At 47.3% G+C, this 25,712-nt stretch overlaps 1 protein-coding gene across 1 annotated transcript in view; it reads left to right on the top strand.

The window, feature by feature from the left end:
- LOC135383857 (uncharacterized) overlaps positions 1–25,712 on the top strand; it is a 64,527-nt gene that overhangs the window by 20,489 nt on the left and 18,326 nt on the right. The window contains exons 2-4 of the mRNA XM_064613155.1: positions 22,399–22,543; positions 23,032–23,145; positions 23,242–23,414. Coding sequence (XP_064469225.1) covers positions 22,399–22,543; positions 23,032–23,145; positions 23,242–23,414 — 432 coding nt within the window. The remainder of the gene's footprint in view (positions 1–22,398; positions 22,544–23,031; positions 23,146–23,241; positions 23,415–25,712) is intronic.

The following is a 25,712-nucleotide window of genomic DNA, read 5'->3' on the forward strand; positions in this document are numbered from 1 at the left end:
ATCTGCGGTGTGTGGACAAAATACATCCTCATACTGCTCAGTACCGCCAAGTCTTCCACCGAAGAACTTCTTTACGTGAGTTACATTTCGCTTGCGCACAACACCTTCATTGTCTTGCACTGTTATTGTTGGTCCATATCTATTAACAACTTTTCACCTCTTCGGCCAGTACTCCGTACTCAACTTGTCCGTCTTTGTCATTCTCTTTAGCAATACTTCGTCTCCTCTTTGGATATCCTTTTCCTTCGCTCTTCTCCTCCTGTTCGCATATCGCTTTTCATACAACTTCCTTTCTTTGTCATGCACATTGACATTTCCTCGCTTCTCCTCAATCTTTACCTCTGGAAGCTTTGTTCTCATGGCCCTTCCAATTAGAAGTTCTGATGGTGACCTTCCTGTCACGCAGTGTGGTGTACTTCGGTATGCTTGAAGAAAACTCAAAAGCGTGCCTTTTAAATTCCGGTTCTGTAATCGACCAATCTTCAGTGCTTTCAGGAAAGATCTATTCAGTCTTTCCACTTCGCCATTCGCTTGCGGCCAATAAGGTGTAGTCCTGTCGTGTCTTATGTTGCACTGCTGTAAATATTCCGCAAAATCTCTCAAAGACAAACTGAGGTCCATTATCCGTCTTGATACTTCTACGGTAACCAAATCTTGCAAATAGTTCTTTTAGCCAGGTAATTATCACGTTGGTTGTCGTCGTCTTGACGATCACAGCTTCCGGCCATCTTGAATGATAGTCCACCAAAACCAAAACATATTCTGCAGATGGCAAAGGTCCACAAATAGCAAGTGCTAACTCTTCCCAAGGCCTGGCAGGTAGTGGAGTCGACTTTATGGGCTGTGGTTGATTTTCTATTGTTACAAGTTGACAAGATGGGCACTGTCTTATCAATTCCTCCACATGTTTGTCCATGTTTGGCCACCATACTTTGGTTCTCAGCAACTGTTTCGTCTTAACAATGCCTTGGTGTGTCTCATGAACTATGTCCAACACTCTTGCCTGGAGTTCACTGGGAATTACAATTCTCGTTCCTTTAAGGAGTAATCCCTCTTTCTCCGATAACTCAGGCTCCACTCTTTTGTATACACTGTCTTCATTGTTTGGTTCCCATCGTCCTTTCCGTACCTTGTCCAGTACTCTCTGCAGAACAGGATCTCCTTTCGTGGCTTTCCGAAGTTCATCTTCGCTCAGTGCTTTTGGCGTTGCTTCTTTGATCACAAAGTTTACGTAGTCTTCAGTCGCAGTCCTTTGTTTCTCACTTCTCTGTTGCATAAGTCTTGATAACGGATCCGCAATGTTCGTCTTGCCTGGCTGGTATATCACCTTGTACGTAAATGGCATCATTCTTAACAGTCACCTTTCAATCCGAGCTGAAGGTTTCGACCTTGGTCCGTAGATTATTTCTAAAGCTTTGTGGTCAGTTATGAGTTCAAACTCCACGCCGTACAGGTAGAGTCTACATCTTTCTACAGCCCATACGACTGCTAATGCTTCTTTCTCTGTCTGAGAATATTTCTTTTCTATGTCCGTCAATGCTCTGCTCAGATACACGACTGGTCTGAACATCTCTCCTCGTTTTGCTTGCAGTAGAACAGCTCCTACTCCAGTGTTACTGGCATCCACCACGAGCCTTGTCCGTGCATTTTTATCGTAGAAAGCCAAAACAGTCTTGTCGGTCAGACAGTTAAGTTCTGCAAAATCTTCATAATGCTTTGTTGTCCATTCCCACCTGACTTCTTTCTTTATGAGTTCTCTCAACCTTGTAGTCTTTGTAGCCAAATGTGGTATGTGTCTAGCACAAAAGTTGATCAATCCAAGGAAGCTCCTCAACTCCGAAGCATTACTGGGTGTCCTTGCATCACGTATAGCTTTAATCTTCTCAGTGCTTGGACTGATGCCATTGCCAGAAATGGTATGTCCCATAAAATTAAGTTTACTCAGCCCAAAATGGCATTTGCTTCTGTTAAGCGTTAGACTTTTCTCTCGAAACCTGCGAAGCAATCTATCCAGTCTATCATCATGTTCTCCTTGGTTTCTCCCGTACACAATTGTGTTGTCTGAGATGTTACGCACTCCTTCACATCCTTGCAGCACATCTTGAATAATCTTCTGAAATACTTCTGGTGCACAAGAAACACCGTAGATGAGCCTCTTGAATCTAAAATTTCCCACATGTGTCGAAAACGTTGTTATATCCCGTGATGCTTCGTCCAACTCAATCTGGTGGTATCCTTCTCTATGATCTAATTCCGACAGCACTTGTGCTTCACCAATCTCCTCTAAGACGTCATCCACAGTCGGAATGGGATACCTTTCCCTTTTTACTGCTTGATTCGGGATTCTCATGTCCACACATAATCGTATTTTGTCATTCGCTTTGGGCACCACCACAACGGGAGATGACCACGTGGTTGGTCCATTGACTGGCTCAATTACATCTTCGTTCAACAATCTTTGTAACTCTTCTTCCACTTTCTTTCTCAGCTGAAAGGGGATTCTACGATGTGGCTGTGCTACAGGCACTACGGATTCGTCTACATGAATCTTCAACTTGTAGTCTTTCAGTTTTCCCAAGCCTTCAAACACTTCTGCGTTTGTCGCGATGACGTTCTCCATCCTTGTCTTTCCTAGCCTAACTTCTAGCCTGTCTTGTGGTAGTACGACGAGTTTTAGATCAATGCTTGTTTGCTTTCCTAGCAAGGATACCGACTTGCCCTTCATCACGTGGAAATCAGCTTGTACTCGCCTGTCTCTTTTTGTAACTGGCGCTGTAAACTTTCCGATCAGCGGTAAAGGCTGTTCCATTCCATAGGGAAACACCTTGGCACTTGTCTCGGACAGGTAGAGACCATGTCTCTGAAGTATGTTCCATTGCGCTTCATTGATAATGTTCAGCGAAGCTCCCGTATCCACAACCGCTGGAATGTCAACATCGTATAGCTTCACCATGACTGTATCATGGCAGTCTTTCGCTGTCACTTTGAACAGTTGATACTCGTCGCCCGAATGTTCCGTTGTTGTTTCATTCCTTTCCATCTCTCCTTGAACATTGTAGGTCTTGACCCTTGGTCGGTTTCTTCCGACGTTCGTACGACAGACACGTGCAAAGTGTCCCTTCAAACCACACTTGCTGCATGTTTTTCCTTGCGTTCGCTGACATGAATCTCCAAAATGTCCTTGTTGTCCACACCTGGTACACATTTTCGGTTCTTGATGACCTTTTATGTTGAAACGTGGCATTCCTTGTGTACACCTCTTCTGCGTCTGCCGATGTTCGATTCTAGGCCTAGACTTCCTGGCGACCAAATTTACTTCTTGGCGTTGGATTCCGTTGTTTTCTTCCATCACAGTAGCTTGTGTATCGCTTTGTTCCAGCAGTTTTGCCAGTTGTACTGCTCGTTCCAATGTGAGTTTTTCTTCTTGAAGTAGTCGGCGTCTTAAGTTCTTGTTTCGGCACCCATGCACAAGTTTATCTCTTATTACATTCGATTTCTCATTCCCGAACTCACAGTTCTCTGCAGCCAACTTAAGTCTTTGCATGAGCTGATCCACCGTTTCTTCTTGTTGCTGCTCAATCTTGTGGAACAAGTAGCGTTCATATGGAACGTTCTTCTTGTCTCCGAAGTGTGCGTCCAGCGCATCCAAAGCTGTTTTGTACGTTGTTCCTTGATCCGTCAGTGTAGAATACACTTCTTGGACTTTCTCTCCAGCCAGATGAAGAAGCAAAGCTCTCTTTCGCTTGTCGGGAATTTCCGGTTGTGCATCGATGAAGAACTGCCATCGTTGTTTCCATTTGCGCCATGCCTCACTTGGATTCGGCCATCGGGGTCGAAATTATCCAGGTTTCCAAAACATATTGGCACCTCGATGTTTGTAGATCCTGTATTAGTCATTTCGTTGCCGCTCGTCGCCAAATTTGTAGTGTCGTTTCTTTGATGTCCTGGATTGAAACCCCCCTTTGATGATTCATACACTTCTTGACGCTACGGTGCCATTTTGTCAAACGATCTCTTTATTTGTCACCCACCAGGCGGCACCCCGCCAATCATTCTGCACCACTCACACAGGTGGCGCCACAAACACTACAGTTAGTACGAGAAAACAGTACGAGCACACATCACGCGCCAGTCATCGTTGTCGTTCCCATATATCATCGCGACTACCAGTGTCATCATGAACATTTCCATCGAGGAGCTCTGTACTCCCGTTCTTAGCCATCTGCCTAGTAACCATAGACATGGTGAGCCCTCAGACCCAAGATGACAAAAAGACTCACCCCGAAATTTCGACGCCGTGCTTGTCTCTGTTGCCGGACGTCTGGACACTGTCTTCACTGATCACTGTCCGCAACTCCTGATGAAGTCCACTATGTCACTTTTTCCACAATGTTCACCTTCCGACGACGTTCCGATGTGTCGTTTCACAGCCATGGACCTCTCACGTAGGTGACATCCTTCGCTATCTTGCGCCGCTCACCGCTGTCTCCACGCTTCTGACCACTAAGGTCTCCGACCTTTCACGTAGATGTCGACTGTGTTAGTTGTTCCGGCTCCGGTGAAGCAGGCTTCTCTTGCAGATGCTGCCTAATCTGTTCACCTTCGGCCCTTTCATTTCCCTGATGTGACCACGTAGGCCCCCGGTCTCTCACGTAGGTGCCACCGGTCCCTTGTCGCACCGACTCCGACGAAGCAGGCTTCACACGTAGCTACCGCCTATTCTGTCCGTCGTCGTTCAGTCGTTCTTAGAGCTTCTCACTTGGATATCGTTTCGCAGTTTCCGTTGCTTCGTCCTGGAGTCGGCTTCAGCGAAGCACACTTCTCACTTAGATGTTGCCTTGTTCCGCGTCACAATGCTGATCCCGGGCTTGGCTGGTCCTTGCTCACCTCGCTGCTGCCAATCCCATCCTGTCTGCTGCGCCAGTCAACTTTCTACCCTGGCTTCCACCGTTGATGAAACGAAGACGCCCTGGCAGAAGTTGTCGTGAAAGGGTGGTGGTGGTGGGATGACGCGAGTTCGTCACGGAGCGAGCAGAAATCATTCCAGGGTACTAGCAACAATAACTGTTTAATTACAGTATACACATAGTACACGTTACCTCAGGTCGAGATAGAAGCATCAGTGTACCGCCCAAACGTTCCCAACGAATCACAGTGATGATTGCAATTTCCCTGCAATTCCCTGATTCGGCACATCAGAATTCGTGCAACCAATAAAAATGTACTCCGGAAGAGCTTACTCAAAAATACACCAAGCCGTAAACACAATTGTCATAACAAAAAGCAAGTACATTAGTGGCAATCCCTACATCATAAGGAAACAGCGGATTGGCCTGTTCGCAAACACTCTTCCTAGTATACTAAGAAAGTCAACCTTCACGTGCGCGAGCCGTCCTTATCACTCCCTCAGTCTAATGCGACACAACCCATTAGCGCGTTGTCCGAGGTGCGGTTTTGTTAACAATGGGCAAGGCCGAGGGCCTTGTAACAAACAAACAAATAAAAATAGTCATACGCGCCATAATACTGCAGACTGAGGCCACTTAGAAAAGAATAACATATGTTATATCCTGATGACAATAATATTAAGAGACACAGAAGTTAACGACTTTGTTGTTGGTGAGATAGAACCCACCTATGGATGTCACTCTGCTCAGGACGGCGTAAAAAGGCGCTGAGACTTGAAATCTGAAGAGACTCGACACTGATGGTCGAAAGTGCTACCCTGCGACTTGTGTGTCCTTACGGCACAAGCGGGCACCAGAGGAGTCAAAGTTGTGTCCAACGCAGAAGCACTGAAGAGCACAAGCGCTCGGGCCTTCACTGTGGTCTTGGCACCCATCATAGAAATCGTAAGGAGTATGCTAGAAGGAAACCTTCGAAACTGGGACGTATGGGCGAGGGGAGCGCCACATTCAATCAGCCAGCGTTGCCGTGGCAGCGCTCTGCTCCGCCGCTAAGCTAGCGTAAGCTAGCACAGTAATTATTAGAAAACAAGGCCTGTGCTCAAAGATGAAGCACGTAAACGCTACACAGATCAAACATCCATGTACATTACGCATAACAGTTGTATGGAGAGTGAAGAAGGTATACGTACCGCACGCAAAAAAAAAAAAAAAAAGAACAAAGAATCCGGTAAGCGTGCAAGAAACATAACGCAAGAAAAAGGCTTTTCGAGCAGTAACACACAGCCCTAATCCAAAACCCTACGACCAGGGAAAAACACACACACGAAGAAGACACGACACGGACGCCACGTAGGGACTCGTTCGCTACGTTCGCCCACACTGCCACCGCCGCACCGCCGCTGCCTCTTGTCTACGAGCCTGGATAGGAGCAACAAAATCCGTAGCGTACGGAACCAGCGGAACAAGCTTTGCCAACAGTTACCAACGTCGCGTATTTAGCCCCTGAAAACAGCTCCTAAGTTTTAGCTCCTTAAATGGCGCCCATAGTGGCATCTGGAAAGGGCAGCACCAAACGCACGAAGCCGTCGTTTTCCTCTTGCCGCCTAACTGCGCGGTTTCGATGTGGCTGAGAGTGCTGATCGCTCTGTTGAGCACTCCATCCTCGACGTATATGTGGACGGTGATCATGTACAGAGATCCTGTGGCTACATCCACAAGGTAAGGCAACCCGCCGCTTCTACCACACTCATCCCGTGCAGTTTACGCCGGCACGTAGCCGCCTGAGCATCGTCTGTGTAGCCGGTGATCATCCGCGGCCACACTTTATAGCTACGTGCTGGTAGCCTGTGAGCTGTAGGCGCCTACGCTGTGGTTTCTGTGGAAAGAGACGCGCGTTCACGTTCAGACGCACTTGGTCACGGCCCCACTGAGCAGCCTGGAGGCGGGACTCGATCGCATCCATCTCCTCCGGAGCCAAGCGATGCCCGTTGCTTATCTTGGTGAGTAGGCCGGAGAAGAGGGTGCCGGTCTGTCTTATCGCTTCATCCTGAGCGCGGTAGTGCAGCGACTGCCACAGCCCCACCCAGCCATTTTGCGTGGTGTATGTATGGGGAAAACGGACCGTTTTCTCCATAAATCTCTCGGCTCTGCCATATTGAGGTCACGTGACCTTCCGCCATTGCCGGCCTTCCGCAAGCACGCTGTCGGAGTCTCCGCCTCGCGATCGCAAGCACGATCGCAAGCTTCCTTTTCTGACCTTTCCCCCTTTCTTTATCTTTAATAAACATATTCCCCCCCTCGTTTTCCTTCATCACCACTGACGTATGGCACGTAAGTAATAACTGCCGTAAGCGCTGACACGGAATGAGTGGACGACACACGACGATGGCTCAGGATACCGAGATCACGCAAGTGAACTAAATATGTTTTTACTCGAACCAGCTCTTACAACAACCAGAAAAAAAAAAGTTTTTCTGGGATGTTTATCAGTGCAGTGCCATATTTCGCACTATGTACAGTGCTTATTCTGTCGTATGTTGTTTAACAAATACATTTCGCACAAAAACCAGCATGGCAATACGTAACAATATAACGACTACAAAACTGCACTTCTTTATTTCGATTCTTTTTCAGTGGTGTGCAAGTACATGATAAACAAAACAGACATTCATGGCCGGCCAGCGGAACACTACAGGGCAACTACACAGGGAAAGCGACAGGGCTGAGACAACCGACCTCCTCGACTCTGGCCATGTTGGAAATGTGTTCTGTAAATGGGTGGAAACGTCTGTTATCTGCAAGCCAATCTTAGGTCAGCACAGACTGTCTGAAGTTCATGTGAAGTCACCGTTGCCTTTCATGAAAGAAAAGTGCAAAATGTATCTTTCCCGTGTGCAGCAGGACTGGGCAAAACATCCTCTCACGTGGGGGTGTGTTGCTCAAAGTAGCAGAAGCTATAAAGAAAGGACTCAGTGGTTCCACATGCGCGGACAAAAAATGTGTGTGAAACTCCTCGACCGCAAAAAAATGTTGTGTCATAGATGATGGCCACAGAGACTTAGAACCACAAGGGCAGGAGAAAATAACATTCTAGGGATGATCTCGCAAGCAGTGCTTACGAATCGGTTGCATAAAACTCCTTTCAGGACAGAGAATCTTGAGGGCACAATGCTTTTTCAAGTGTTGAACACTCCTGAGGCATATAGGAGGGTGGTTCCATAAGTTTCCGGCCCGAGGTAAAAAATGCGCGCGAATTTGAAAATGCGATTAAGGACGCGTGGCGCCATCTGTGGGATGGCCGGAGCACAACCCTCAACCGTCTCCATGCTTTTGTCGGTTGGAGAGCGGCATTTCAAACAGCCAGGGTGCACTCTTCAGTTAAAATGGAAAAAATCGAGTTCCGCGCTGTGATAAAATTCTTGACAAAAGAGGGACTTTCGCCTAAAGAAATTAAAGGGCGACTGGACAACGTGTACAGGGAAGCCTCTCCATCGTACACAACGGTACAAAACTGGGCTAAGCAGTTTCGACTGGGGCGAGATTCCATTGAAGATAATCCATGCGATGGTCGTCCAGTGGAAGTGGTGTCACAAGACAATTTGTCTCTTGTCGAGGAGGAAGTGGTGAGCGACAGGCATCTGAAGGTGAAGGAAATCTCAGAAATGCTGGGGCTTTCCAAAACAACCGTTTTTCGCATCATCGGCGAGGGCCTTCACATGAAAAAGGTCAGTGCAAGATGGGTGCCACGACTTCTCTCGTCAGTTCAAAAGCAACAGTGCGTCGCCTGCGCCAAAGAGTTTTTGGAGATCTGTCAAGAGAACGAAGAAGAAATATTGAAGTCAATTGTCACAGGGGATGAGACTATGGTGCCATACTATGATCCCCATTCGAAAAAGGAGTCGATGGAATGGCGCAAACCAGGAGAAGCACCCCCAAGAAAAGCCAAGGTCACACAATCCACAAAGAAGATCATGGCAAGAATATTTTGGGGTTGTCACGGGATCCTCCTCATCGACTTCAAAGAGAGGAACACCACAGTGAATGCGACTTATTATGCTTCACTCCTGCACCGACTGCTAGACGCCATCAAGGGAAAGAGGCGCGGCAGGTTGAGTCGAGGTGTCCGGTTGCTCCAGGAAAATGCCCCTGTCCACACGGCTTCTGTTACCAAGGCTGCATTGAAGGAGTACGGCTTCGAAGAAACCCACCACCCACCCTACAGTCCAGACTTGGAACCGAGTGACTACGTCCTGTTCTCAAACTTGAAGAGGGATCTCAGAGGACGGAGATTTCAAAACGATAGTGAGGTGCAAGAGGCAGTTTTCCAGCATTTTGCGGACAAAACTTCGGACTATTTTTTCAAGGGTATAAGAATGCTGGTTGAAAGGTATCAAAAGTGCATCGAAGTTAAGGGTGACTATGTCGAAAAGTGATACACTTGTTTCGTCTCTATGACTATTAAAAGTTGGTCGGGCCGGAAACTTATGGAACCGCCCTCGTATACTCACATCTCGAGAGAACACAAAGACGCAAGATATATTGTTGACAAATGAAAGGAAAATAAAGTTTGTTAAAAGAAACATTTGCTACGGTTCTTGCAGCTCTGGCATATTCCTCAAATACTCTTTTTGTAGGTCCAGTAAAGTATGGGAATCGTTCTTCTAACTACAGGTTATCTGCACAAAGCGATCACAGACAAGGGTTGGAGTTATTTTGCTGTAACTGTGGACAGCAAATTCTTCCTTCTCTCCCGTGTACACTGCATACGTGTCTCTTCTGTCTCCTTCATCACGGAATAATTTGTGCATTCTGATGCTGGTAGCGTGCCTTTCTCTGTTGTAGCTATGGGATGTTCTCTGAAATTTTATTTTGGTTTTGACATTATGTTGTTTTCACATGAAAGGTCTGCATGAATCCTCTTACTGAGATGCCGGAGCAACTGTGGTGGAAGGCTCTTCAGAGGAAGGGGGCTCATTGATTGTAGCACATTGCTGTTTCATCACAGAAATTCACGATATTTGCGTGATCACTGTCAAGCGTGGAAAGTGGTTCCTGATCAGGATTCGTCGTCCCTTGATAAGGCTCTGTAAAGCAGATGATGTAAGAATTGGTCAAAGAACATCAGAGGACTCGCCATAAAACATGTACACTCATGCTTAGATATATACCTACGTGACAACAACAAAAACATGAAAGATGACAAGAAAAACATATATGCGCTGACATTTGACAATAGAATAATGCATGTTATAAAAATAACGAGTATGCTAGAAATATGGCTGGTTTTGTGAGACCAAAATGAATAACAGTGGCAATGTACAGATAACGTCTCTAAAACGATTCTTTGAGCATTTTAACTCGCTGCATCATTCAATTAAATTTTCACGTCACTTCTCACACCAATCTGCTAACTTCTTAGACGTAGCCGTCTCTCTTAGATCGGGCTCATTTGTTACCGCGCTTTTCAGAAAACCCACAGATCGACGCCAGTATCTCCATTTTGAGAGTTACCACCCCCAGAAACAGAAAGGTAACATACCTTATGGACAGTTTTTGCGCTTAAAACGCATATGCTCTGACCAGGAAGATTTTTCTAAACATGCACGCGACATGACTAAAGACTTCCTAAACCGTGGTTATCCTTCCCCTCTTGTCAGTCATGCCCTCCACAAATCAAACTTACGGGAAAGATATGTCCTACTAGCACCTAAAACTAGAATAGAAGGCCCAAACTTAGTTTTTACCACTCAGTTCCATAAATCTCTCAATAACTGTAAAACAACTCTAAACCGCCATTTAAATATCCTTCACGCTGACAGGAAATTAAAGGAAGTTTTCCCGCTGGCACCCACGGTCGCTTTCAAGCGACAGACAAACTTACGTAACCTACTAGTATCGCCAAAGATTCACCATCAACCCCCAAGTTGTGCTCCATGTGGCAAAACACGATGCCAGACCTGTAAATTTATTGTTTCGTGTACACAGATTGATAGCTACAAAAACAACTTCACTTTTAAAATAAAACACTCTCTTAACTGTAATCCATATAATGTATGCTACATAATCTTTTGCACCAAATGCCACCTTCAGTATGTTGGAGAAATGTCTAATTCCATGCGGGAACGGTTTTACGGACACAAAGGAGACATTCTTCATCAGCGACCAACCCCTGTTTCCTTGCATATTAACCTTCCTGAGCACGACTTTAACACCCACTTAAAGATCTTCATCTTAGAATCGGGCTTTCCTGATAACAACAAACGCAAAAACCGGGAGTCATTTTTAATTGCTAAATTCCAGTCCTTGACTCCCCATGGTCTCAATGTTTTTTCTGGCCCACTTTTTTCCCCCGAGTTCCTCGAAGGTTCCAAAACATTGCCCGTTTGCTAAACATAAAAACTCTTGACCTGTTTTTCACCCACTGCAGGAGACCACGTGTGTATCGGTGATTTGATCGCCTGAAGCAATCCCCTTTAGTATTGTATAACCCATCCCCCCTTTTTTGTTACGAACTCCTGGGCCCTCTGTTTTTAAACTGTGGTGCTTATACCTTGTGTTCTCAACAGACATGTTACAATTTCTCCAGATTTTATTTTTCTTTGCTTATTATTTTCTTTCTTTTTTATCCATTTTAAGAATGTACCACTTTTGCAAAACTCCTAATAACCGATCGCCTTTTCTCAGCTTCTCTACGTTAGAATGCAGGCTAAACACGATTGCTGCCACCGTTTATCTTTTTTCAAACCCCAGCAGTATAATATTTATTCCAGCGGTGTCTTCTTTACCATGTTCGCTCACCTGAGATCTCTCAACGGTTTTTGTCTCCGGTAACGCTCCTACTGTACATCGCTTTCTTTTGAAAGTGAACATATTCGATAGAAGTGTGTCTGGTTGGGTGAGAACTATGATAGTAACAAAATTAATCTCCACCCAAGGTACAGGACGGGGATACCCGACGTTTCGGAGCCAGTTCGGCTCCTTCCTCATGGGTGACTGTAGTGGCCGTTTGCAGCAGCGTTCTTGCCGTGGTTAGAATTTCGTGATTCGTCGGATTGTTTTTAGTCACGTGACGGAGGCCGCTGACGTATACGTTGGGTAACGCTCCAACAGATCGGCTAAGGTTTCCAGGTGTGGATTGTATATGCCAGGACTCTACAAACATTATTTTGATCTGATTACCCTCAAGGTCGATGATGCAGGCGTTTTGAAAGTCGATAGGATGGTCTCGAACTTGACAGTGTTCAGCGAGAACGCTTCGTTCGTTGTCCGACTTCCGTACCTCATTCTTATGTTGCCGTAGCCTTTCGGGGATGTTGTGGAACTGTTCCACGAAGTGTTTCCACCCGCGGGTGTTAGTATACGCGCCCCGAGGACATTTACAGCGGCAAGACTGACACCCTTGTGGGGGACCCCGAGGGAGAGAGAGCTCACTGTCTTTCTGGGAATGAGGACTTTTCCCTCTCTGTGTGACTGTAAATATGTCAGTTTTCACTTGTTGTATAGAATAAAGTTAGTGTTTGTCTTAACTCCAACGAGAACAGACGTCTTTGCTTCTTTTCTAAAGTTACGATGCGATGCAGTTGAGTTTGTACCGAGCAGCGTAGGTCAGGTGCGAACAAGTTTAAAGAGTGTTTCCTAGATTCACAACATTTTATGGTGCCGAAACCCGGGATCTGACTGCGCTGGAATCAACTACTGCATTGGATTTGAACAACGAAGACATCATGGATAGCCTTAAGCACAAGAGAACCGCCCGCCGAACGCAAATTACGAAGTTGGTCAACGAGGTGGCGGAACTGCGAGGCAATAACAGCGTTTCCAAGGCAGCACTCAACGGACTGCTCAACAGACTCGCCGCGAACGACAGTGATCTACGGCAAATCAACAAAGACGTAGAGCCACTGATCAAAGAAGAAGACCTCGAAGAGGAGTACACGACGATGATCACCTATGAAGATCAGGCGCACAACGCCATCGCTGAACTTCAAACTAGGATTGCGGAGATACAACTTGTCGATCAGGTCACAGTAACAGCGACCCCTTCGCCATCAGCACGACCGTCCGAAAGTGAGCGGCCACACACTGGAGTCAAGCTCCCGAAACTTCAGCTGCAATCATTTGCCGGTGAGTTGACTCTGTGGCAGCCTTTTTGGGAACAATATGAAACAACTGTTCATAATAACCGGAACCTCACCAAGACGGAAAAGTTTCAATATTTGCGGTCGTTACTACGTGGGTCGGCTGCCTCTGCTGTCATGGGTTTGCAAGCATCAGAATCGTGCTACGATGACGCCATCGAAATCTTAAGACAACGTTTTGGGGACAGGTGCCGCATTGAAAGAGAGCATCTAGCAAAGCTGCGGAACCTGCCTGGTGTAAAATCGGCGAACGACGTGCATGGACTGCGAACAATGTACGACCATGTTCAGAACAATGTGCGTGGACTACGTGCTCTCGGCGTTTCCAGTGCAAGCTATGCATCGATGATGGTCGACATATTGTTGACATCGTTACCCTCGGATATGGTGGTGGAATATCACCGACTCGCACGCTATGGCACTGCTCTCAGCGAGCCTTCGGAAGATGTCGAGGGCAACGCAGCTCATGACGAACGTCATTCGACGAGTAGTGGGTCAGATTCAACGGCGAGCGGTGAGTTGGCGAAGGTTCTTAATTTTCTTCGTGTCGAGATAGAGAGCCGAGAGCGCTCCCGCATAAAAGATACCGCGCATGGACAACGAGCACCAAGGACAAAACTAGGCGGTTTCGTCCCGACTGGTGCAGTACTACAGAACAGCGTTCAAGTGCTATCGAAGTGCTTCTTTTGCAATTCGGCTGACCACGGCGCGCCGCAGTGCAAATGCGGCTTATCATTGGCTGAAAAACGGAAGAGGCTCTTGGAGGATATGCGCTGCTACCGATGCACCAGGAAGGGCCACCGATCAAAAGACTGTCGAGCAAAGATTACCTGCAGTCACTGCCGAAAACGACATGCATCATCATTGTGCGATCCATACAAGCAGTCTCAAGGGAATTCGACAGAAGATGGCCAGATTGCTACAACGAGCATGATGACAACCAACAGTACGCCTGCGCGGCAAGACGCGAATATCTTGCTCCAAACATTTCGAGCGTGGGCCACCTCCGACAGAACCACTGCCTACCTTCGGGGCATCATCGACGGAGGAAGCCAACGTACCTTCATTCGTGAGGATGTTGCCAATAGGCTTCAATTGAAGGTTGTGGGAGAAACAACTCTCCAGCTCAACACCTTCGCAAATGAGAGCCCCAGCAGGTCTGCAACGACCGTAAAGATTGTGAAGCTTGTGCTGCACAGCCAATACTGCTCCGAAGCATTCACCATCGAGGCTTTAACCATTCCATTTATTTGCAAGGACCTCACAGCGACACCAACAGACCACGAATTTATACAGTCAATTCGTCGAAACAAAGGTTTCATCGCAGATGAGGTGTTGTACCCGAACATCCCCGGCGAAGTTGGAATAAGCCTCCTGGTGGGCTGCGACCAAATGTGGAAGCTGTTGACCGGCGGAGTGCACAGGTGCGAGCAAAACGAAAAGCTGGTGGCCATCTCGACAGTGTTCGGCTGGACATTCCAAGGGCCTACCACGCTCACCTGTCACTTTGCCAAACAGAACACGACGGCGGTGTGCGTGCTGAGAGTGGAAGCAACACAAAATCAAGAACCTGACCTTCTGAAACGATTTTGGGAATTGGAGAGCATTGGAATAGCCGACGAAGATAAGAGCAGTGCAGAGCAGAATCAGCTCGTCCTGGGAGAATTCGAACGAAATCTAAACCTAAAGGATGGTCGATACGAAGTTGCACTCCCTTGGAAGGCAGGTACCACCGATTTCCCAGACAACCTGGAAGTAGCAAAGTCAAGGTTGCAAGGTCTGGTGAGACGGCTGCAGCGAAATCACAGTGTAATGGAGTATGATGAAGCCATACGAAGCTATGTAGAAAATGATCACGCCGAGCGAGTGCTCGGCGACTCACCAGATTCGAGCTGCACGTATTACATGCCACACAGAGCAGTGATTCGCAATGGATCTACTTCTACCAGAATACGTGTAGTTTTTGACGCCTCATCACACAGTGCTGGTGCCACATCACTGAACGATCACCTAGAGAAGGGCCCAAAGCTGAACTCCGAACTGGTTGCGATTTTACTGCGCTTCCGGATGCACAAAATTGCTATTACAGCAGATATTAAGAAGGCATTTTTGCAGATTTGCATCCGACCATCAGACAGAGACGCTTTGCGCTTTCTGTGGTTCGCCACTCCACCGCTTCCGGGTGCTCCACTTCCACCAATTGAGATTTGGAGGATGACCCGAGTGCCGTTCGGAACTACTGCAAGCCCGTTCCTACTCGGAGCAACACTACAACATCACCTGAACAGCACGAACGGGCCCGATGAGGACGTCGCCAACTCACTGGCAAACGCGTTCTACGTAGACGACTTGCTAACTGGGGCTGACAATGTGGAAGAAGCGAAGAGGTTGACTGAAAGGGCAGAAGCCGTACTGCAAAAGGCCGGTATGAAGTTGGACAAATGGTCATCAAACTCTCTGGAACTCCAGAAGGTATTCGAGCAGTTCAACACCAGCAGTTGTAATGCAGAGAGGCAGCTGGGTGAAACGGAGGACACTAAAGTACTTGGCGTCGTGTGGGACAAAACGCATGACCACCTCAGATTCTCCGGAGAACATATCCTGGACACCATGATTGCCGCAAAATCTACGAAGCGAAGCGTGTTACAGACATCCGCCAAAATATTTGACCCGCTCGGCATCCTTTCACCCTACACTATCAGAGTGAAGATTCTGTTTCAACGTCTATGGGAGAGAGGACTCGAGTGGGACACTCCACTGCCGGATGACATTTGTGACGATTGGTTTGCATGGTGCGCCGAACTTCCGACGCTTCACCTGATTTCACTGGAGCGATGCTTGGTGCCTCACGGAGAGAACGGTTACACGGCAGAACTTCATATTTTTACTGACGCTAGCCCGCAAGCATACGGCGCATGCGCCTTCTTGCGAGCAGTCGACGGAGAAGGACACGTTAAGGTGGGACTACTGTTCGCGAAGGCTCGTGTGGCACCCATCAAGAAACTCACACTGCCACGCTTGGAACTAATGGGAGCGGTGATGGGGGTCCGAATCGCGAAACTGGTGCGTGACTCGCTGACGGCTACAATCGGTGAACCCACCTACTGGACGGACTCCACCATTGCCCTCAGCTGGATAAAGGGAAACTCCTCAAAATGGAAGCCGTTCGTCAGGAACCGCGTGAGCGAAGTACAAAGTAGCAGTGACCCATCATGCTGGCGGCACTGCCCCGGTGTTTCTAACCCAGCCGACGCACTGACAAGAGGCCTTACCGTCACAGCACTGGCTGAGTCCCGATTGTGGTTCCATGGGCCGGAATGGTTATCACAAGCACCGCAGTTTTGGCCCCAAGCGGACACACCACCAACAGAGGCTGATTTGCATACGTTCCAAGAAGAGGGGGTCCCGAAAGACGTCATCGTAACGCACGTAACAACGACGACACCCCCATTATTCGACTTGAAGAGATACAGCACCTACCAACGCGTTTTGCGCGTCACAGCGTGGATAATGCGCTTTACAACAAACTGTCAACCGAAGAACCGTGCCAGCGGACCGCTTTCATCATTAGAGATAGAGCAGGCGGAGAAATATTGGGTGAAACAAGCACAGTACGAAGCCTACCAAGAAGAAATCATCGCTGTCTCCCAAGGCGAGAAATTACGCGAGTCATCCAAAATAGTCAGGCTACAGCCTTTCATTGATGACTTGGGTGTGCTACGTCTCACCGGAAGACTTCAGTACGCCGACGATACCGAGGAGGTCAAGCACCCCATTCTACTACCGAAAGAGCACCCATTGACGAGACACATCGCAGAAGGAGCCCATCGCCGCACTTTGCACGGAGGGGTACAAGCGACTCTCACAGACCTCCGCCAGAGGTGGTGGATTACCCAGGCCAGACAACTCGTGAAGTCCATCTTGCGGCAGTGTAGGGTATGCGCCCGCTTCCGAGCAACCCGTGCTACAGCACCGACTGCACCCCTTCCGGCCGACCGAATTAACCGAAGTCATCCGTTTGACACCACTGGGATCGATTTCGCCGGCCCTGTGTATGCAAAGACCGGCGGCGCGCCCCAGAAGTCCTACATTGCACTCTTCACATGTGCGACAACGAGAGCCATCCACCTCGAGTTGGTCTCTGACCTTACTTCGAAATCCTTCATCATGGCATTTCGACGCTTCATCTCACGAAGGGGACCACCATCTACGGTCTACACCGATAATGCCCTCACCTTTAAGAGAGCGGAACGGGACATTAAGAAGCTGTGGGACGTTATTAGAAGTGATGACACCCAAAACTTTGCTTCCACTAGCCGCATCCATTGGAAGTATATTGTGGAACGAGCGGCTTGGTGGGGAGGTTGGTGGGAGAGGATGGTTCGGACCGTGAAACAGTGCCTTCGGCGGGTCCTCGGGCGTCAGTGCCTTACTTTCGAACAAATGACGACCCTCTTACACGAGGCCGAGGCAGCTGTTAATTCCCGCCCACTGACCTTCCTTCCGTCAACGCCAGACGAACCGATAGCTTTGACCCCGGCTCATCTTCTAATTGGGCGAACGCTGACAGCGCTACCTTCAGTGCCTGTCACGACGGGTCCCCCTTCGTCTGCGGTCAGCCTGAGAGAACGGTGGAGACATCTGCAAAGGCTCGCAGATCATTTTTGGCGAAGGTGGAAGCGCGAGTATCTATTAGAGCTAAGATCCGCACATACTGCTTCCTGTGAGGGGAGCCCAGTAGGGTTACAAAAGGAAGACATCGCCCTCCTGCACGAAGAAAGAGTCCCCCGACATTTATGGAAGGTGGTGCGAGTGACGGAACTCTACAAAGGCCGTGACGGGAAAGTCCGCTCCTGCGCTGTCAAGCTGCCCTCCGGCCATGTGACTCGCCGACCCGTCCAATTACTCTTCCCGTTAGAATGTGCCTAGAAAATGACCTACACTCATTTTGGGGGGAGGATGTTGTGGAACTGTTCCACGAAGTGTTTCCACCCGCGGGTGTTAGTATACGCGCCCCGAGGACATTTACAGCGGCAAGACTGACACCCTTGTGGGGGACCCCGAGGGAGAGAGAGCTCCCTGTCTTTCTGGGAATGAGGACTTTTCCCTCTCTGTGTGACTGTAAATATGTCAGTTTTCACTTGTTGTATAGAATAAAGTTAGTGTTTGTCTTAACTCCAACGAGAACAGACGTCTTTGCTTCTTTTCTAAAGTTACGATGCGATGCAGTTGAGTTTGTACCGAGCAGCGTAGGTCAGGTGCGAACAAGTTTAAAGAGTGTTTCATAGATTCACAACAGGGAAGTTCTTTGTCTCGCCGATATATGATGCGCTGCATTTGGTGCATGGAATTTTATAGACTACACCTTGTGCTTTTTTCTTTCGGTGGGCGATCTTTCGACCGCGGTATATAGTGTCCGATTGTTGAGACGGGTTTGTGAGACACACGTATTCCTTCCTTTGCTAGTATACGTGTCAGAGACTCGCTGATTCCCTTCACATATGGCATGGTGATTCGTCTAGTCTGACAGGGCTGGTCGTCAGTTGGACGTGGTCGGTTTCGGAGACCGCGAGCTTGACGACGGGCGACTCTCTGAACAAAGCTACCTGTGTATCCGTTCTTTTTTAAATCGGAAGTGATTGCTGCTGCTTCTTTTTTCCTGTCTTTCTCCGACAAGCAAATCTTCTCAGCTCTCGAAAGAAGGGACGAAACCACCGAAGCCTTGTGACACGTAGGGTGATTGGAATCAAAGCTTAGATATCGTCCCGTATGAGTGGGCTTTCTGTACACGGTGAACTTTAGGTCAATTCCTTCTCTCTTTACGAGTACATCGAGACGGTATTTTGACGGTACATTACGGTACGTAGACGATTGCTTCTGTATTTTGAAGAACTCCGATGTTGACGAGTTTTTGGCACGCCTAAACGGCATCGAGCCATCCATCCAGTTTACCGTGGAACTCGAGAGGGACAACGTTTTGCCTTTTCTCGATGTACTCGTAAAGAGAGAAGGAATTGGCCTAAAGTTCATCGTGTACAGGAAGCCCACTCATACGGGACGATATCTAAGGTTTGATTCCAATCACCCTACGTGTCACCAGGCTTCGGTGGTTTCGTCCCTTCTTTCGAGAGCTGAGATTTGTTTGTAAACTATAAAATTCCATGCACCAAATGCAGCGCATCATATATCGGCGAGACAAAGAACATCCCCGAAAGGCTACGGCAACACAAGAATGATGTACGGAAGTCGGACATGGAACGAAGCGCTCTCGCTGAACACTGTCAAGTTCGAGACCATCCTATCGACTTTCAAAATACCTGCATCATCGACGTTGAGGGTAATCAGATCAAAAGAATGTTTGTAGAGTCCTGGCATATACAATCCACACCTAGAAACGTTTACCGATCTGTTGGAGCGTTACCCAGCGTATACGTCAGCGGCCTCCGTCACGTGACTGAAAAACAATCCGACGAATCACGAAATTCGAACCAAGGCAAGAACGCTGCTGCCAACCGCCACTACAGTCACCCCTGAAGAAGGAGCCGAACTGGCTCCGAAACGTCGGGTAACCCCGTCCTGTACCTTTGTTGGAGATTTTCGTTACTATCATCGCTTTCTTTTGTATTTTCTTTTTCGCGCCCTCAGTCCTCTCTAATAAGAATTTGTATTTCCTCCTCACCACCTTCTTTGTCACCTTTCTTTGATGTACATTAGTATAAATATCTCTACCGAGTGTTCAATGTATCGCACCCGATGAAGGACGGACTCCATCCGAATGCTTGTTTTTCAGTAAAATAAATATTTCAATCTCTTTAAATACTTATTTTATTCACTTGACTTCTCACATTTTTTGCCCGTTAGTTTAAGTATAGCTCGCTGTGAATTTCGGAAATTGCCCAAGGCGGCTCCTTACGGGCCATTGCAGGCGGTGTGGGCACTACCTCGGTGAAAGTGCGGACGGTGGTTGCGAAGCGAGATTCCGTTGCGGTTTTTCAGTCTCCGGATGAGGGCCTTGCCAGCGGTCGTTCTGTGTAAGCACGTAAGTTATTGGAGGAGCTGCTGAGTGACGAGCAGAAGAGGAGCCTTCGCCCACACACGACCTCGTTACGCGCAAAACCAGGAAGGCCGAGGGCGTTTCGTAGGACTTTCCGATGAAGCTGCTACAGGCTAAGCAGATGGACTTGGGCGAGCGAATCGGAGGTCATATAGGATCTTGGCAACGGTCGTAGCCTTATGCATGGCCAACACCGTGCGATGGGGGCATTCAGATGCGGGACATCTAAGACGTCGGACGAGATTCTGAGTCGACAGACATCTAGATTTCATTTCTTTTGTGAAAGGCCCCCACGATAAGTGGCTGTCGATCACAATGCTAAGGAACTGGTAGGTCCTAACTCTTGGTAAGAATGTACCGTGCAAAGAAGATGGAGGTAGTGGAGGCCACATTTTTCAACGCCCTAGGAGCATCTAACATGTTTTGACCGCGGAAAGCTTTCGCCCGCGTGCTGTGACGTGGTTATCCACTGCAGTAATGCCATCTTCGCTGAGCTGTCCAGGGTTTTCGCTTGAAACCCATACGCAGATGTCACCGGCATAAATGGAGCAGTGTAGTTGCGGAATTGATTCCGGTAATGACTTCGGTAGGCCAGAGAGAACCAGATTGACACAGGGCTAGCTGAATACTATTCAGCAGTTCTACTTCGCACGTAGAGCGCATCGTCCTGTTTAAACCGTCGGTGTACTTTTGGCTGGACACCCTCTATAACAACGCGCACAAAATGCCAAGGTAGTCAAAAATTTAGTTAAACTACGTCGCAGTAGTTACAAAGTAGTTGAACTATTCGTGCTGTGATGTAGTAACACTACTGATTAAACTACAGTTTCAAGAGGTAGTGGTTGTAGTTAAACTACAAAAAAGTAGTCATAGCCCATCTCTGGTTTCCGGTTCACGTCTGCACCATTGCGACGGTGTTTAGCGAGGAACGGCTCGCGATCGAGTAAGGCAGTATTCACACGACGTACTCCGTTTGCGCGCAACTGGCGTGCACCTCGTTTGCAAGAGTTACAGGACGAATCGCCTGAATAGCGACTCTTCTCGCAATCTTCAGTCGCAACCTGTCCGTCACTTGGCTCCTCCTTCAAAGACGTCCAATCGCAACGGCTGACTGACGTGGCGTCACTTCCGAGACTGAAATTGCGGGCCCAGCCGGCGCGGGATACGAAGAAGCCGGTATAGCAACACGAAAACTCACCCGGGTGGTTCAAGAAAAATATTTAATGAGAATGTGCTCCTGAATACGCCATTGCAAAATTTCAACCGTGTCTCCAGTCCTCGCTCTCGTGCGTTTGGGCGAGTTTCTCACCGTGTGAAAGGAGCCTGCTCTCTGCAACTTGTGTTGCGTGCAGACGTTGCTGGAGCGAATTTAAGTTCCAGCAAAAGTTGCGACGTGTGAACCGTCCCTAAACGCAAACGAAAAAGTGAAGTAAAAGATAAGAACGCGTAGGAACGGTTGCCGGGACAGCCACCGACATTCCTGACATTGCTCCGTCCAAAAATCTGACTACTCCCGGCACTCTAGTATCACTGTCATGACATCATCATTGTCACTACCGGACCTGTCAACTCGCCGTAAAATATCACGGTTATGTCTACTGTACAAAATATATCATGCCAAACCCATTCTCAAAGGATCGTTACTAGCTAGAACTACCATCCTACGTGTCGGATCGTGTCGATCATCAAAAGAAGATTAAGACTGTAAAAAGTAAGACAGTCGCACATTATCATTCATTTCTACCATCTACTATTAAACAGTTTAATGACCTGCCTCCTTCAATCATAAACATCAATGACGCTGCGCATTTTCGTAGTGCAGTATGCGCATATATGCTGTAAAATTAATTTATTTAGTCCTTTCTGCGTTGGTCTTATCACGGTTTTTGATAGTGCTATTTACATGTTATTACTGATTGGATCTATCACATTAACAATATATTTACTGTTTCTTCTTTTTCTTTTTCTGCAATCAACATGTTATAGTTATGTTATGTATGTGTTATCGTGCCCAACCCCCTCTGTAATGCTTCCCAGAGCCTTGAGGGTTGCAATAAATAAATGAATAAATAAAAATTTAACTCTGCGAACCCGTGGGCGCAATCGTCGCCTTTAAAGGAAATTGCGTCGGCTCGCAGACGGACGTAACGCTGACAGACGCATCGAAACGCGGACCACGCTTTATGCCACGGTAAAATCTTCCACGCTTACGCATTTCGTACTGTCAGAACGCATATTCTGCATTAGAAATTGTAGAATGACGTTCTACTTATTTGACAATATAATGTTTGTTGTGCAGGTATGGTGTTCACCGTTCTTGGTGTCATTACACTGATGATCGCTCCAGACATCAACGGAAAACCGGGAATCATTGACGAGCAACAGTTGATACTGGACATACCCGATGAAATCGGTCACAGGACGCACAACCACAGGGTGGTCATGTAAGTACACAGTAAGTTATATCATTGCGCGATTCCTTAATACGACTTCGTTTTCAAAGCAAAAAAAAAAAAAAAGAGGTAAATATATTATCGGACGCAAAACAGAAAGAAAAAGTACTGTAAGGTAATAGTAACCCTAAGTATAAAAATGTGTACTGTTTTGGTACATTAAGAGGAGTCCTCATCGTTTAGCCTCGTAACATGCCAGTGCTATAGGGCCATACCAAATATTCATGGGAAGTGCCTCATCGTTAGCCACCGCCATTGCTTATCTTGCTCCGTCTGTCTGTCGTTCTCTTGGAAACTGTGCCTCTCAATCAGCTCCACCACAGTAAGCATGAATTCAGAACTGGCGGTGAAAATTACATAAGGGGTGTGTGTAATCCAATAATCAACCGTTATTGTTACAAATCACTCAATGATTTGAAGTGCTGGGGTTCACTTTGTCAACGATGTGTTATAGCTGTGCTCATCTCGACTTCTTTCAGCGAAGAGCGATTCCTCTTTGGGACAGACACAATACTTGGCTTCATAGCAACGCTGCTGGCAGAGATTCTACTAAGCTCGAACAAGGAGCTAACTTGTGCAGTACTCTCGCAAAAGTATAGTATCATGTACCTGCTTATATAAAAGTACAAGAGCAGAGTTATAAATATCTCTCATTGCCCTTTCGTACAACATGTCAATTTCATTTTCAGGGAAGCTATAGAATTCGCCCTGGATTTCGTGCCGGATAGTGTTATCACAAGTGGATTGAAGAGATCAATTCGGAGGCATACTAAGAAATGTCAGAACCACACACTCGGAAACGCAATAAGCAGTCACTTTGTACTGCTGGTAAAAATGGCTAAGAACGGTGGCATCTATCCAGGTACGAGGACAAATATTTTTAATATGAAAACAAAGTAAGGTTATATATAAATAAAAAAGAACGCAGGAAAACATACTGCTAGAAAGGAGAATTAGCGTAGTCGAGCTCTATCTACGAACTAAACAAACACATGAGCGTCCAGCGCCCAAGAAGCAATGAAATGCAAATAAGTTGGGGGGGGGGGCAGTGTGCCGACGTCAATATTCGTTTACAGACATATATGCACGGCTCACAAGCTCGTACCGCCAAATACAGCAACCTAAGATGTAGGCATTCCACGCACTTACACTAATATATCCCACGACCCTACAATTCGGTCATTAGCCTCACGTATTTTACTCACGAACCAGATGGCGTACAATCACAAGAAACATGAATATCCCATGGCATCGAGTCGTCCGACATGTATATAAGTAAATAAATGTAATGAAATGTGGTGTAATCGGTTGCCTTCCTGACCGGACATCAGGAGGGCTTAGGTCGGTGTGCTGACGTGGGCATATTGACTGTTTCCTGGTTTATTTCAACTGTATTGTTTTCTATACGTTTTGCTCTCTGAAAACAATAACAGAAGGAGAGAATAAGCACTTGTAGGCAATACTATATTCTTTGAGTATGATGAGAAACAGAAGATACACCCAATGGGAGAGACTTAAAACCTGATACAAGCTCTACAAGCCTGGTCCGTTTCAATAGCCGTCTTGTTTGCTTGCTAATCCTGTGTTCTAAGAATATCTACCGGTGAAAAGTGAGTGGAACATACAGGGTAAAAATAATATTTAAAAATTACTTCCCCGAAAAATGTGGTGTCGATGGTGCTTATTTGTGGGGGAAGGTGCCCTGCGTACAACACTGAGCAATTTCAACGAGCTTCAATTGCTAGAAATATAGTTTTTGTTTTAATGCGTTAGTATTATAATCCTCGCCACGCAAGAATCGCTGCGTGGTCTGTCTCTCCGCACGGGCGGTACGCACGCGCGGTGAGTGTAGAGGGAAGGAGAAGGCGCGTGGACAGAGCGACGCGGCCACGGCGTCGCCACTCCGCAGTGCAGCTGTGGTCAACAGGTTCAGACGTGTCTGCGTGGGCGCGCCATGGGTAATGAAAGCTGCGCGAAGGAGCGGCGGCGAAAGAAGGCTGCGAGACGACGCCGTCAAGCTGAATCGGAGTAAGCCCGAAAGGCTTGTTTGGCTGCGAATGCTGTCTTGCATTAGCTTTGTCTAGGGTCGTAAAGGGTTGTGAAGCGTTGTGAAGGGCAGTTCCCTGCTCAGCAGTTCAATGCTAACACATTTTTGTTCCTGTCTTTCTTTCTCCTTGTTTTACCTGACACAGAAAACGCATGCTCGATTCACGAGATTCCAACAATATTAGAAAAAATATAACAATGAAAAAAAACGAAAAAAAACGAAAACCAATAATATAATATAAGTGGGATTAGATTACACGTAAAACACGGAAGCCAAAGCCCTAATGACATCAGGTTATAAACTTTAAAACTGGATAGGACGAGGGGGGGGGGTAATGCAAGGATCGGCCCGCCGTTGTTGGCCACATAGAAGTGGGCGTCGTCACGACTATAGCAAAAAAGAAAGAAAAAGACGGATAGAAGGTGGAGGATGATGGATGGAGACGCGTAGAGGATGCATGAGTTCGTCGGGGAGAGCAAAGGGGACAGGAGGAAACATGAACCACACGCATCAAGCGCCACTCTCAACAGCACTTGGTGTGTGTGTTTCGTGTTTCGTCCTGTCTAATTTTACCGTTTGTAACATGAGTTTAGTGCTGCACCAACAGGCCCAAATAGAGGCCCCAAACCAAATACCTAATCCCTCTCAGGTTCAGGAACTCTCGTCAAAGGTGACGCCCTCAAGTTATTGGTACAAAAAGCAGTGTGCGCGCTCACTCACAATGAAATATGGAGTTCTTATTGTGCGTGCAGTCGGGTCCAGGTAAGCTGTCCTATACTGGCCATTTAGATTGAGAACGTGCACAAAGCTACAATCTTCCCATCTTCAAACAGCAACTTTATTGTGAGATGCAAGATGTGAGATGCCCGGATCCAGTAAGCACACAGCCGCCTGTTATTTGCTTATAGCCGCTAGCTTACAGCGTGTTATTCGCATATGCAGTGGTAGCGGCATGCTGTTGTTCCAGAAGGTCTGTGTTAAGAATACCGTTTCAAAAATAACGAAAGTTGTCTAGCAAATACTTATGTAATCGTATCTCCTCATTCGACCGGTATGTGACTCATGTGACTATGTTGTCTCGGGCTTGGTTTCCTTGTGCGTGTGTCCCTATCC

This window comes from Ornithodoros turicata, chromosome 2 (assembly GCF_037126465.1).
Source record: "Ornithodoros turicata isolate Travis chromosome 2, ASM3712646v1, whole genome shotgun sequence".
NCBI classification, from domain to species: domain Eukaryota; kingdom Metazoa; phylum Arthropoda; class Arachnida; order Ixodida; family Argasidae; genus Ornithodoros; species Ornithodoros turicata.